The 14173-nt window shown below is 51.2% G+C and overlaps 6 protein-coding genes across 8 annotated transcripts; 4 read left to right on the top strand and 2 right to left on the bottom strand.

Moving 5' to 3' along the window:
- Window positions 1–578: 578 nt before the first annotated feature.
- AAFC00_001251 (uncharacterized protein) lies at window positions 579–2035 on the top strand (the record flags this gene model as incomplete). Its single annotated transcript, XM_069340418.1, has 2 exons — window positions 579–1794; window positions 1908–2035. 2 exons carry the CDS (start codon window positions 579–581, stop codon window positions 2033–2035), a joined length of 1344 nt encoding a protein of 447 aa, XP_069203884.1.
- Window positions 2036–2379: 344 nt separating this feature from the next.
- AAFC00_001250 (uncharacterized protein) lies at window positions 2380–3453 on the bottom strand (the record flags this gene model as incomplete). Its single annotated transcript, XM_069340417.1, has 1 exon — window positions 2380–3453. The coding sequence occupies one exon, from the start codon at window positions 3451–3453 to the stop codon at window positions 2380–2382; it is 1074 nt and encodes a 357-aa protein (XP_069203883.1).
- Window positions 3454–4384: 931 nt separating this feature from the next.
- AAFC00_001249 (uncharacterized protein) lies at window positions 4385–5829 on the top strand (the record flags this gene model as incomplete). The annotated part of the gene is made up of 4 exons (XM_069340416.1): window positions 4385–4592; window positions 4644–5559; window positions 5619–5728; window positions 5783–5829. The coding sequence occupies 4 exons, from the start codon at window positions 4385–4387 to the stop codon at window positions 5827–5829; spliced, it is 1281 nt and encodes a 426-aa protein (XP_069203882.1).
- Window positions 5830–6682: 853 nt separating this feature from the next.
- AAFC00_001248 (uncharacterized protein) lies at window positions 6683–7694 on the top strand (the record flags this gene model as incomplete). Its single annotated transcript, XM_069340415.1, has 5 exons — window positions 6683–6726; window positions 6841–6886; window positions 7028–7057; window positions 7204–7387; window positions 7555–7694. The coding sequence occupies 5 exons, from the start codon at window positions 6683–6685 to the stop codon at window positions 7692–7694; spliced, it is 444 nt and encodes a 147-aa protein (XP_069203881.1).
- A 502-nt stretch (window positions 7695–8196) lies between these two features.
- Window positions 8197–10428, bottom strand: AAFC00_001247 (uncharacterized protein; the record flags this gene model as incomplete). 2 transcript variants are annotated; one of them, XM_069340413.1, is made up of 2 exons in its annotated part: window positions 8197–8727; window positions 8791–10428. In XM_069340413.1, 2 exons carry the CDS (start codon window positions 10426–10428, stop codon window positions 8197–8199), a joined length of 2169 nt encoding a protein of 722 aa, XP_069203879.1. The 2 variants fall into 2 exon arrangements, with proteins under 2 accessions (XP_069203879.1, XP_069203880.1); XM_069340414.1 differs by having other exon boundaries at window positions 8197–10428.
- A 538-nt stretch (window positions 10429–10966) lies between these two features.
- Window positions 10967–13685, top strand: AAFC00_001246 (uncharacterized protein; the record flags this gene model as incomplete). 2 transcript variants are annotated; one of them, XM_069340412.1, is made up of 12 exons in its annotated part: window positions 10967–11026; window positions 11084–11105; window positions 11153–11178; window positions 11239–11270; window positions 11327–11362; window positions 11421–12144; window positions 12209–12276; window positions 12341–12371; window positions 12426–12729; window positions 12786–13247; window positions 13318–13400; window positions 13494–13685. In XM_069340412.1, the coding sequence occupies 12 exons, from the start codon at window positions 10967–10969 to the stop codon at window positions 13683–13685; spliced, it is 2040 nt and encodes a 679-aa protein (XP_069203878.1). The 2 variants fall into 2 exon arrangements, with proteins under 2 accessions (XP_069203878.1, XP_069203877.1); XM_069347695.1 differs by lacking the exons at window positions 10967–11026; window positions 11084–11105 and having other exon boundaries at window positions 11158–11178.
- Between the last annotated feature and the right edge of the window lie 488 nt (window positions 13686–14173).

Genomic DNA, 14173 nt, shown 5'->3' with positions numbered 1-14173 from the left:
CACCTTCCGTTTATTCCATAATGATTGTCATGTAATTACAGATAGAAACATGTACAGCATAATTACTGTGTAGTACAACGGCAGACCTATCTGTAAGAACTTTTTTCACAAACACAGAGAACTTCCGGAACCTTGAGATACCCGCGATGAAACAAGAGGTACTTTGCACACAAACTAGATAAAATCAATGACGGGCCTGCTAGTCAGAGATGGTCTTTGCTCTTGTTAGGGTACAGTAAGAACCAGAACCAGTACCAGAAACGGGACCTAATTAGTGGCAGAAGCTCTATATCTTGTCGGAAGAGGCCACATAATCTGCCGCTGGTGATCTCCGTATATATTATATGTTGTAACAAAAGGTACAGTAGCATGGAGCAGTTCAGTGTCCAACACGCAGGCAGTCTTGGTATAAATCATTCTTTCGACTGTTCCGTCAACGTCGTCAATGCCATCAAGGAATTAAACAAGCTGGTCCTTGTCCTTGCCGTCTCCTGGATTGCTGTCACTGCCATCAAGACCACCCGATCAGCTTTCTCCAAGGATAGTGCCGTCACTCGATGAATATAAACGACATAAAAATGATCTCGAGCACCACCACCGCCGCTGCGCTCTACACGCTGTTCCTGGCCTCTGCTGCCTCGGCGCAATATGTCATAGACTCGGTCTCTTTCGGCCACCAGACACCAATCTCGCCCAATGGACGAGGCATCCCGGGCTGGCATCTGTCTGGCGAGAACCACATTCCACAGCTTCTGTCTGATCGCGTCATCGTCACTCCTCCAGCGCCAGGCTCTGCACGTGGAGCCGTGTGGGCAGACCAAGCCATCCTGCACCCAGAATGGTCGGCCGAGATCGACTTCCGTGCCTCGGGACCGGAAAGAGGAAGCGGCAACATGAACATCTGGTTCGTCAAAGACGGACGCAGAGCGGTCGGCCAATCGAGCATCTACACCATCGGCAACTTCGACGGCTTCGCTCTGGTCATCGATCAGTACGGCAACGGCGGCGGCTCCATCAGGGGCTTCCTCAACGACGGCAGCGCCAACTTCAAAGACCACCACAACCCGGACAGTCTCGCCTTCGCCCACTGCGACTACTCGTACCGCAACCTCGGCCGTCCCAGCAAGCTGCGCATCGAGAACGGCCACAATGGCCTCAGGGTCAACATCGACGACCGCACCTGTTTCGCCAGCGACAACGTGAACCTGCCGCCAAACTACTTTTTCGGAGTCACCGCCGCCACGGCAGACAACCCGGACTCGTTCGAGGTCAACAAATTCGTCGTCTCGACCACGACCTCAATCACCCGCGAAGAGCCCAACAAACAGCCCCAACAGCAGCAGCAGCAGCAGCAGCAACCTCCCCACTTAGAAAAGCTCGACAAATTCCCCTCCTCGCCCGAACAACTGCCCGACGTCGACGCGAGCGCGATCCAGAAACAAGAAGAGCAATTCGCCGACCTGCACAACAGGCTACAAGGCATGTCTCACCAATTTGCCAACATCTTCGCCGAGTTCGGCAAACTCGCCGCCAACATGGACGCGCAGCAGAAGACTCTCCTCGAGCGTATTTCGTCGCAGCAGTCGCAACAACAGGGAGGAATCAACAACAATAACAACAACGATGCTCTGGCCGCTCTGAGCAGACGGCTGGAGACCATCGAGCGCGCGGTGCAGGATATCAAGAGAGACGTCGAGGGCAAGGACTATAGAGAGTCTCTCAAGAACCTGCAGCAGGCCGTCGAGGGCGTCAGGGGCGGTGTCACCGATCAGTTGCCTGACCACATCACCAAGAGTGAGTTTTTTTTCTTTCTTTTTGCCCTTTGCTTTTTTGTCTTCATCCCTCGTGTTATCTTCTTCTTCTTCGCCCCTGTCAAGGGAAGTCGCATCACTGATTATCTCGAACAGTGATCTCGACATCGGCTCCCCGCATGGGCATGTTTGTCTTTGTCGTCGTCGCCGTCCAGGTCATGTTGATCGGCGCCTACGTGGTCTACAAGAAGCGCAGAGACAATGCTCCCAAGAAGTATCTGTAAAGTAAAGTGTATTTCCCAGAAGATGAGCTTCTTTCTTCATTGTAGTGTAGATCTATTACAATATTAAATCATTCTCTTTTTCATCTCGGTTTCATTTTGACTTAAGACTACTTGTATATGTATACATACCTTATCTTCCTTGATACTGAGCAACGCCTCGAAGAATTAAAACCCCAGAAAGAAACTTCCCGCCTTTGTAGTCCATTCTCCTCGATGTAAAAAGAGAGACATGAAGGGGTATCATAAGGGGGAGAAAAGCAACATCCGACCCGTCCTGCCACTGACCACCAAGGAAAACTCCTTTTGCTTCTCCATCAGACACAAGAAGCAAAAGATATTACCGCTCAAGCACCTCCCCTTGGCTTCGCTTTGGCAGCCTTCTTCTCAGCCGCAGCAGTCTTGGCCTTTTTCTTCTTCTCCTCAATCTTGGCCTCGTTCTTCCGCTTCAGACTCTGCTTCTCCTCATCCGTCTTGGCCACTGGCTTGAAGAAGCCCTCCAGCCGGCTTTGTTGTGCTGACTTGAGGTTCTTGGATAGTCTCACTGCCGCTGAGCGCACTCTGTCCTCGCTGAATCCTTTCTCTTCAACCAGGAACTTAACGAGTCCCTCGGTGTCTGGCGCTTCCCACTTGAAGTCGCACTCTGGATCGTCTGCTGAGCGCACATCGGGTTCGATGAACAGCATTCTCGCGTCCTCGAAGGGCCAGTCATCTGGCAATGTGAATTTGTTCGTTGTCTTGATGTGCTCGACTACCTTGTCCAAAGTCTTGTGTTCCTTGATCAGATTGAAGGCTACTTTTGGGCCGATTCCCTTGACCGGATCCACGTAGTCACAGCCCAGCAGGATACAGAGATCGATGAATTGTGGCATCTCCATACCGAAGCCCTCCAGGACTTTGTCGAGATGGATCTCCTGGATGGGCTCTTTGCGCTGTTCGCTGAACGTCAGATGGCGCAGCAGGACAGGACTGTTGAATGTGAGTGTGTCCATATCCTCACTCGCTGCGGCGTAGACTTTGCCAGCTCGTGCGAGGACAGCGCACTGTGCTTCTGCTTCGGTGGGGGCGATGATGTACGGCACACCCATGAGTTTGAGCAGCCGTTGCGCCTCGGCGTTGTGTTCCCTCGTGACTCTGACAGTACGACGACTGAACTTTTCAATCTCTTCTGCGGTACCCGTCTCCTTGGCCTCCTCGTGAGCTTCTTGGGCTTCGGACTTGCGCTGGAATCGTTTCGCCAGCTCTCCAGACTTGAGCTTCGGTGGGGCTCCATCGAAGACGTAGAGAGGCTTGATGCCATTCTCAACAATGCGAAGGGTGCGGTAGAACATGCCCATCAAGTGAGACGTCGTTTCACCAGACTCGTTCATGAGTTGTTGACCATCGGACCGAACGGCTACGAGGAAAGAGTAAAGTGACATGGAACTAGAAAGAATAAGTCAGATTGAAAAGCTAGTATCCATGGTATAATCTTTCTTACGCGTCCTGCGCATGGTTAGTATCAAGTTTTGCCTGAAAACCAAGTAACATGCATCGAGGCTACTTACAATGGCAACTTTGCGACCGAATTGATTCTTGATTTCTCCCGTCTTCACTGCTTCGGGACAATGCTCATCAATGAGCTTGTACAGCTCTGTAAGAAATATGAGATACTTGCCCTCCGATAATAGGACGCTCTTATAACTCACGTTTAATACCCATGTCGGCTGCGCTTGTGGATATTGACCCAACTATCCAGATTCGAGGCTACAGACAGGCCACGATGGTAGAAATGAGCAATATTCAGTAAACTAGGTAAGAAAGTTATCTGCAGGTGAGATGTTGTATGTCAATTATTGAACCCTGGAGGAGGAAGTCGCGCGTCAGAACGCGTTCCTGACGTCAGTGCGCTACTGCCTAAAGAAGACATATAATTGATCTCGCGTCTTCTACATCTCTGGACAGTCGGACACATTAGCATTGACCAAGCTGAAGGACTCCCCAACTTCAACAACAAGGATCGAAGAATATCCATTCCATCAAAAGTTGCGAGTTTGCCCGCTACCCTCGGCCATAATAAACGAGAACGATGAGTCTCCAAGGGTCAAAATGAATACTTCGGAGCTCACTTTCTACTTTTGGCCCATCTACGAAGCAGCAAGGGCTCGAGCCTCGGCATCTCCAGACTATTAGAGACAGGCGGGGTCTGGTTAATCGGCACTCAAGCCGACCATGACCATATCCCATTGTATATACTTTATATACTAAAAGTACATTTCGCCTCATATATATTATATCTTTTCCAATCCTTCTTCTCCGCAATTTCCAATTACTCTTGTGATTGATCTAGTTGTGTCACTTCGTGTCAACAAGATGCTCAAATCCATTGCCCGTCAGACCTCAAGGCAACTCAGATCGCATAATGCGGCAACAGTATGCAGTCGTCGTTACGCACATGCACCGTCTTCTTTCGATTGGAAAGACCCCTTAGGTTCGAACAATCTGTTTACGGAAGAAGAATTGGCCATTGCCGAGACTGCCGAATCATACTGTCAGGAAAGAATGCTGCCTCGAGTTCTAGGTATGCTGTATCAGTCATGTACAGGATTCGCCACAGACTAATTCGATGTAGATGCATATCGCACTGAGACCTATGACAAGAAAATCCTGGAAGAGATGGGAGAACTGGGCCTACTTGGTGCCACAATCGAAGGCTACGAATGCGCCGGTGTCAGCAGTGTCGCTTCGGGATTGATCACCAGAGCAGTCGAGCGAGTAGATTCCGGCTACCGATCCGGCATGTCTGTACAATCGTCTCTCGTTATGGGAGGCATCGACGAATTCGGCACTCAGGAGCAGAAGGAAAAGTTCCTACCCCAGCTGGCCAAGGGCAAGATGTTGGGCTGCTTCGGCTTGACCGAACCCAACCACGGCAGTGATCCGGGCAGCATGGAGACTACTGCTAAGCCGCATCCCACAAAGAAAGGCTATTTCAGCCTGAGCGGTGCGAAGACGTGGATCACAAACTCGCCTATCTCAGACGTCTTCCTGGTGTGGGCAAAGTTACAAGAGACTGGCAAAATCAGGGGCTTCCTCGTGGAACGGGACCAATGTCCTCCTGGCACTCTGGAGACGCCAGCCATCAAGAACAAGAACGGACTCCGCGCATCTATCACAGGAATGATTCAGCTAGATGACTGTCCAGTGCCTGAGGCGAACATGTTCCCAGACATTGAAGGTCTAAGAGGCCCTTTCAGCTGCTTGAACGGAGCACGATACGGCATCGCTTGGGGCACAATGGGCGCTCTCGAAGACTGCATTGCTAGAACTAGAGAGTATGCCCTCGAGCGCAAGCAGTTCAAGGGAAACCCGATCGCCAAGTATCAATTGGTGCAGAAGAAGCTCGCTGATGCAACAACGGACGCTGCATTCGGCATACTTGCCGCTGTGCAAGTCGGTCGACTCAAGGACGAAGGAATGGCGGCGCCGGAGATGATCTCGATGATCAAGCGACAGAATTGCGACCGCGCGCTCGTGAATGCTAGAATGTAAGACGATTTGATTTGCTGTCGAGGAAAAATGAAGTCAAGCGCTAATGATACAACAGTCTGCAAGAGGTGTTTGGAGGAAACGCCGTCAGCGACGAGTACCACATTGGCCGACACGTATCGAATCTCTTTGTGACACAAACATACGAAGGCCAGAGTGATATTCACGGTAAGTTGCTGGAAAGTGCAAATCCATTTGGACGACTTACTAATTTCAGCACAGCGCTTATTCTTGGAAGAGCTATAACTGGTCTTCAAGCTTTCTGCTGAGAGTAGAAGAGCTGCATTGGTGGGTGATCACACGCCTCTAGAAGACTTTTGAAGCAAAGAACGAATGCGGTCATACACATAAGTCTCGCTTCGGGCAGGATGAGCAGCAGAGCATCATGCGAGCACTGAAGCAAGGGAAGCTTGACATGGTGCGTTGTCAAATGTATGCAGGGAAGTGTTCATCTGTACTGTAATATAGCACGTGTGGTCGATGTCATGTAAATATAGACGCAAGTTCCAAGCCAGGCGCTGCAAGTCTGACTACTGGTATGCACAATTATGGAGTCTACCCGTATGGCAAGGTAGATGGCGGTTACAAAGCCAATGCACCGCTGTTTTTATTGATCAGTCGTGCAAGACATTTTGGTCCTGGCAGCAGCAGTCAGCCCCCGTGACAATTAGGAGAAAACAGTGTGCAGCTGAGCGCCTTTGCTTACGTATCGCCACTTGTCGTCCGCAGTTGGCTTGGCCACAGTGTGCTGTATGAATGGTTGATTCACGACCACAAGAGTCTTGCTTTCCCTCTTCGACAGCAATGCATGCTAATTGATTAGAAATATAAATGTAAGTCATCTCCTAATAACAACGACTGCTGTTGCATTGTTGTGGTGTTGCGGTTTGGTGAAATGCGAAAGAATCTAATGACGTTGGGCCGCCCCTCCGCCCTGACCGAAGCCTCTTCAGGGCACTAACGACTTCTCTCTTCAGAACAAACACTCCCTCTACCACTACCACACCGCATATCCAACACAACCCCGCGCAAACATCAGAACTTCCCTTTTCAGACCCTTGTGTCGTTGATCCTAGATACAATCTAGATTCCTGTTCACATCACATTACACATCCATCCAAAATGGCGTTGAAGAGAATCAACAAGGAACTCACAGATCTCGGCCGGTACGTTGGGTTGCCATGACCAATAACTTTCGCATTTCTATCTCGCGCGTCCTCAGCAGCCAGCAGGAATGCGTTTGATATCAAAGAGAAAATCGTTGCTAACATGGTGTACAGCGACCCTCCTTCGTCGTGTTCTGCCGGTCCCATCGGAGATGATCTGGTATGATTCCTCCACCACCTCCCGACATGTGACATGCTGCAGCACCGACTTGTCCATCCAATATCGACAACGGGACTGATTTTCGCACATGTCGCATTTCTAATCTGCAAGCGTGGTTTCGCTGACTTTGGCTATCTCTAGTTCCACTGGCAAGCAACCATCATGGGTCCTGTGAGTGACACCTTCCATTACCGCCCACGTTACCACCATCTCCATCTCCATGTTTGATCGCTTGCATCAAATCATCCGCGCAGCATCATGTTTCATACCATTCTTCCGACCGAGGCGAGCGGCAATCAACTGACTGTCTTACTCAGGGTGACTCGCCATACTCAGGAGGCGTCTTCTTCCTCGCCATCCATTTCCCCACAGACTACCCCTTCAAGCCCCCAAAGGTCAACTTCACCACTCGCATCTACCACCCCAACATCAACAGCAACGGAAGCATCTGTCTGGATATCCTCAGGGATCAATGGAGCCCTGCTCTGACCATCTCGAAAGGTGAGTCAAAACCGCGACTCGATGCGTGCCCCACCCCCACCTACCCCGCTACTCAGCCATGCAAAGAGAAAAACAAAGAACCCCCCAATAGGAGGGCGACACAATCATATCACATTCAGGCAGCAAGACCCATCAAAGTAACATGAACTAACGTTTTTCTCCCTTAGTTCTTCTGTCTATCTGCTCCATGTTGACCGACCCCAACCCTGACGATCCTCTCGTTCCCGAGATTGCACACGTCTACAAGACGGACCGTTCCCGTTACGAGGCTACTGCCCGCGAGTGGACCAGGAAGTACGCTATTTAAGCGAATGCGTATGCACGAATTAACGGCCCACGCGACGTCCGATGCATGGTGCTTTTTGCCTCCCCGCACGGCGGCGGTTTCGTATGATGGGTGGCTATTTTGCCCTCGAGGAGAGCGATTCATTGGCTCAGCCTCGGGCCGCGCAGTGTTGCTACGGCATAAATTAGCCCTTGAGAAAATGCATTGGCAATCTCCCTGTTTCGGCGCTGCGAATGGATGTTCATGCACACAAACTATCAGTCTCCCAACTTTTGCCCTTTGCTTCTTCACAGTGATACGAGCGTTGGGGCGTTTTCCTTTTCTTTTTTTCTTGGGATCAATAGATAGGCATAATATCATGCAATCGAGACGGTTTCCCATGATGATTAATTGGCCTGACCCGGGACGTGGCTGCGGTCGAGAGAGTAAGATGAATGACAATGTAGTGGACCATGCGATCGGAATGACAATGGTAGGACTCGTGACGATTTGCATTTTACATGTAAACGGTCCTTCTTGATGTCTATTCCTTTGCTGCCTCGTCGGCCAAGTCACTCTTGCTATCCTTGTCTCCAAAACGATCTGCGTCGCGTTGCTTCCCCTTTGTACTTTGTTGCGGGAGCAAGATATATTCATGCTCGACTTCATCTTCCTCTCCTTCCTCTCCACCGTCCTCGGTCATCTTCGTCGTCGAATCCCGCTTCTCCACATCATCCCTCTCCCGCGACCTCCTGACCATCCACCCCCTTGCAACCAACCCCTCGAAAGCCTCCTCCCCATTAATTTCCAGCTTCAACCTTCTCTGATCGAAAATCTGATCGCACCTGCCGACGAGGCGTCTCAGAATCGGCGCAGACGTGAAGCTCAGCGCGCCCTTTTGCTCGTGCAGCCGGCCGCGCAGGTCGTCGCGTAGAGTTGCGAGCGTCACTTGTATGTCTTTTATAGCGAAAGACTTCTTGCCGAGGTCATTGTAGGGGTCCGAGGGGTCTTGCAGGCACAAGAGGTAGCGTTGGTAGTAGGGGCGGGCTTGCAGGATGAATTGGCCGTGGCCGACCTTAGAGACGGGGGCTAGCTTAGAAGGGAGGGGAGTAGGAGAAGAGGAAGAATAATAACTCACCTTCCAGCGCTCAGGGCTCTGGGTAGGCGTCTGCGGCACGTCTCGCCATTTCTTGACGAAGAGCATGGGTGGCTCGATGCTGAGCCCGGCCTTGTAGACGTCGAAGCTGGCGAAGAAATCCATGAAGGCGACGAGTTGCTTGACCAAAGGGTCGTGGGCGTTTTTCTGGTGCTTGAGGCTCGCGACCGTCATCATGAAGATGCTGTAGGACGCCATGCCGCCGTCCCAGACGTCTGTCAGGCGGCGCATGTGAAAGATTGTGCGGACGAGGAGATAGAGAGGTTTGAGCGTCGGGAACTCGGCTAGGTATTGCAGTTGCGATCTCTGTGATGCCGTGACGGTGGTGCCTGAGTGGGCGACGAGTTGCACGGGGAGACCGCTGGCCACGTGGGTGGCGCCTAGCAAGGGGAAGCGACCTCGGTGTCTCACGATGTTCGTCCACGCAGGGCTCTTCTCGAGCGCCTCGTAGATGGTGTCCATGCTTGCTTTCATGTTCTTGGCTCTGTCGATGCCGCTGTATTGGCTTTCGTCGGCGCGGAAGATGCGAATGTCGAGGTCGGACATGGGCGTCACTAGATCTACCGTCTCGGAGCCGAAGGTCTTGGTTTTGACGATCGGGACGGCTTCTCGCAGGAGGTCCTCCATCTCGAGGTATACTGCTCTTCGACCGGCTGCTTCGCCGAGCGTGGGCGCCAACCATTGCATGAATAGGTCAATCTCGAACTGCAGTTGTTGTTCGGGTGTGTAGTCCTCCGTCTGTGGACGATACGCCCAGGGCTCTGACGCGGTGGGGTCGAGATCGGATGCGGTCAGAGGCACAGCCTGACCCACGTACTCGAGGATGTCTTCAGAGATGTCCGGAATGCCCATTATCAGCCCCGGAGGATTTGATCTGTATGCATTCGTCTCTCGTGCCAACTTGGCCAAAGTCCATCTCACTCTTCTCATGCTGTCGAGATAGGCTGCTCGGTTTCGGATCTCGCTGAATGGAAGGAGAGGGTCTTCGTGTTTCCGCAGGAAGGCTCGTCTTGTCTCCTCCACGATGTGTCCCTGCGGCCGGTCGACATTGAGCGTTTCCCATGTCTCCACTTGGAAGGTGGGCTTCGTCGTCGAGGGGACATTCCTGTTCGGCGCAGCCTTTTGAAGGTCGGCAGAGGATTGTTTGGCAATGCCGAACATCTTGTTGAGCATGTCGCTGGCGGGCAACTTCACATTGCTTCCTTCGTAGTTCTCTCGATCCTGATGCAGAGGCCGGCGAGGCGGCCGGCTCTTGGAAGATCTGGCTAGTTTCGGGTTCGGCACATCCTTCAAAAAGCTAGGCCGCCGAAAGTCGGTAGATACGGGGCCGTTCGTGTATATGGGCCGTATGACGGAGGCAAGATTGGATTCTCGATGGGCTTCCAGAGTGTTGTCGAGGTCGTGATGATCCACGGCGCGATCCAGACGCTGCAGGTCTTGCTCCTGCTGCTTTCTGCGCTGCTCGGGGGTGTCGAATTCACGACGAGATATGTCGCTGTCGCTGTTGCTGTTGAGCCTGCGCGGTTGTGTCCCGAATCGTCTCACATTTCTCGCACTCAGTCTGACTTGTCTCGCCGTCCAGCCATCAAGGACGCCCGAGAGTGGCGTTTGGCATGGCATGTCAGTTGCTGATTGCTGGTGCTCTTTGCCGCCCTTGCACTCTGTCGCTTGTTTCTCGCCATATAATCACTGAAGGTGGGTAGCTCATTGAGGAAATGATATTGCTGTTTGCTGCGTTTGCATCTTTACTGTTACTGGATGAATCAGGTATGGTCAATTGCATCTCCGCGTTGATCATCCGAGAGTCTGTCCCCACGTCCGCTTCTGTGGAATTAATTGATTGAGCGATGCTCGCGTATGTGCATCATGCATTGCATCTTGCCGAACATCAGACATCTCAATTACACATGATGAATAGACTGGACTGTAGGTCGATCTGGATTGTGCCACCTCGCATAATAGTCTCCGAAAGAACAATGGAGCCCCTCCATCTCCCCTGAACCCCTCATGGGCGTAATCGTTTTTGTTGATGCTGACCTGACGTAATGCTCTTCTGGGTCTCTGCCATACCATCCGAGGAGCTCGAGCTCTCCGAGTCTCTGCATATCTAGTACATTGGATATCTTGTCACCCGTGTTTTCTTTTGTAATAGTAAAGTATGTCCTCGAAGAATGTCTCTGACCCTACGGGATACAGACGCACTACTGGTTACATGCCTGTAAGTCAATGCCATCGACCATGACGAGTGAACGTCCGTCTTACGTGCTAAACACAGATTGAACATTATGGCCTCATCGGTGAGTTGCGGAGCCATCGGACGATGCAACAACTCTGACTGCCATAGGAAACATGAACACCGCGGCTTACGCAGTGAGTCTCGATGCTATGTTCACAAAGCCCTCGGCGAGTAGTCTATTGAACATGCCATAGGCCATTGACGGAGGTGTCGACTTCATGTGCTGGTAAAGCCGACTCGTACTCTGTCCATATTCACGGATACTATGACTGACCACCGAAGGCCGGACTTTGATTCTCCATCTGTGTTTGCGCGCATGTATGACAATCCTTGTAAACACTTGACCAAGTATCTCAACTCACCCTCGTTGCACTAGGCTTGACAAAGACAAAGGAGGTCACTTCTCCATCAGTCCTGTGCAAACCGACAACCTCACCACCAAGCAGCAGTATCTTCCGAGCAACAACATCCTACAGACTAGATTTATGCACGAAGACGGTGTGGCCAATCTGCTCGACTTTTTTCCCCGCCCTGCAAGTCCAGAAAAGTTGTCGGCCGTTCTTGACAAAGCCAGTGACAAGCCTAGACCTGTCCAAGCACCCAGTGCGCCCCTGAAGAAATGGCTTGTTCGTAGAGTCGAATGCATCAGAGGTGAAGTTGAGCTTGACATTGAAGTGTTCCCGGCCTTTAACTACGCCCGGGATGACCACACCACGGACATCAAGAAGAGAGGATGCGAAGAACGCGAGTGCCACGAAAGTGTTGTCTTCAAGTCCAAGTCCTTGTCATTGGAGCTCTACGCTACCGTAGACTGTGGCGAACAGCCTGACGGATCTTGTCCATCCATGTCTTTCCAGAAGAAGACCAATGAGTCGTATCTTGGTGAGGGTGTGACAGCACGCGTGAGCTTGCAAGAGGGCCAAGCCATCTCCTTCGTCCTCAAAGATTATGACGACAAGAATGACGAGAACATTACTACTGCGTTGGTCGATCAGGTCCAGCGGGACACTACCACCTTTTGGTTCAATTGGATTTCTAGATCCAAATACAAAGGTCGTTGGCGTGAAGTCGTCGCAAGGAGTCTGATGCTCCTGAAAATGGTATCGTCATACTCGCTTCGATTATATTGTCGCACGATGTCTTTTGTACTGATAGTGTGTCCAGTTGACATTCGAACCGACGGGTGCGATCGTAGCAGCCCCTACTTTCTCTCTGCCCGAGGATTTCGGTGGGTATGTTGATCGATGACCATGGTACTTGCTTTTTGAGGCCTCCGTGTACTGACCTTTTGAACAGAGGCCGAAACTGGGATTATCGATTTTGTTGGGTGAGTTGTGTTTGATTTAGAATTCATGGTACGACACTAATCACCAGCCTCCAGGTGCGTGACGCATCCTTCACCGTCTATATCCTTCTGAGGATGGGCTTCACCGACGAAGCCAAGGCTTACATGGCGTTCATGAGTGATCGCATGAAATACTCACGTACCAAAGATGGTAGCTTGCCCATCATGTTCTCTATCCGCGGCGAAACAGACTTGCCAGAGATTGAGTTGGCGCATCTTGACGGTCATCGTGGAAGTAGGCCGGTTCGTATCGGTAACGGAGCTGCATTCCATAAACAGCTCGATACTATCGGAGAGCTTCTCGATGCTTGGTATCTCTACAACAAGTATTGCCAACCCGGTAAGTCAAAATTACTGTCTCCTGTCAACCAGGTCGTACTTTCTGACTCCACCCAGTGAGCTACGACGAATGGATAGCTATACGATCTCTCGCGGACCATGTCTGCGACGTGTGGCAAGAGAGAGACATGTCGATCTGGGAAGTGCGCGGCCAAATCCAGCAATTCGTGTACAGCAAGATGCTGCTGTGGGTCGCACTGGACCGATCTCTTCGTCTAGCAGAGAAACGCAGCAACCTCCCTTGCCCCAATAGGACCAAATGGATCGAGACCAGAGACACCATATACGAACAAGTCATGGAGAAAGGATTCAACAAGGAGATGAACTGTTTCATCCAGTCCTACGAGGCGTATGACGTGCTCGACAGCGCAGTGTTGATCGCGCCTCTGGTCTTCTTCATCACGCCGAACGACCCACGATTTACCAACACTCTGGACCAGATCCTCAAGCCGCCTGAGAAGGGAGGGCTCACGAGCACAGGCTTGGTGTACCGCTACAACACTCTGAAGAGCGATGACGGTAATCCACTTCTTTCTCACTCTTCCATTATATGGAGACTTCCCTCGACTGACAGTACTCCCTACAACAGGTGTCGGCGGCCGCGAGGGAGCCTTCTCAATGTGTACATTCTGGCTTGTCGAAGCCTTGACCCGAGCAGGCGCCTACGACAAAGTAAGTCTTTCCTTTCTCTAACCCTGACCCTATCCACAATTTCTCCGTTCCCCATGCATCCAAACATAATCTGACGAGTGAAAAACAAAAAAGAAATACCTCGTCAAAGCAATCAACATCTTCGAAAACATGCTCTCCTTCTCCAACCACGTCAACATGTTCTCCGAGGAAATCGCCCGCAGCGGCGAGCAGTTGGGCAATACACCCCAGGCGTTCAGTCATCTGGCGCTCATCAGTGCGGCGTTCAACCTCGATCGCGTCACTGGTGGTAGTGGGGGTATGTAATCTAATATAATGTCATGGAGAAGATTTTGTCGTGCATTGAATTGGTTTTCCTTTTTCATGTTCTTGTCACTTTGTTGCGTGGTTGTTTTCGTCATACTGGCTTCGTACAGTACCATCCATGCTCGAAAGCAAACTACAACAAAAGTGCTTTACGAGGTCTTACGAACTTTCTTGCGTGGAAAGAGGTAGATGAATACTGGAAGCCGACGTGTCGTCCATTCGTGTCCTTTTTCAGAGCCTCGACAGCAAAAGAGGAGTGAGAGGCGAGGTAAGGCATGTATAGAAGAAAAAGGAAAGAGTCGAAGTGGAGTATAATACGAGTGCAAGGAAATGAGTGTCCATCTGTTCTTTCCTCCTCTCCTGGTTCCTTATTTTTATATTCAAACAGACAGCGACAGCGGACACGACGACAATTCGCCTTTCTGTGACCACCCACCCCCTTTTTCCCCTTCCCGTATTTCGTCAGAAATGAACGCCTGTGAGATGCT

Source organism: Neodothiora populina (assembly GCF_041146345.1).
Source record: "Neodothiora populina strain CPC 39397 chromosome Unknown canker_contig_12, whole genome shotgun sequence".
In the NCBI taxonomy this organism is placed as follows: domain Eukaryota; kingdom Fungi; phylum Ascomycota; class Dothideomycetes; order Dothideales; family Dothioraceae; genus Neodothiora; species Neodothiora populina.
The sequence above is the reverse complement of the archived record's forward strand: the minus strand, read 5'-3'. Positions and strand labels throughout refer to the sequence as shown.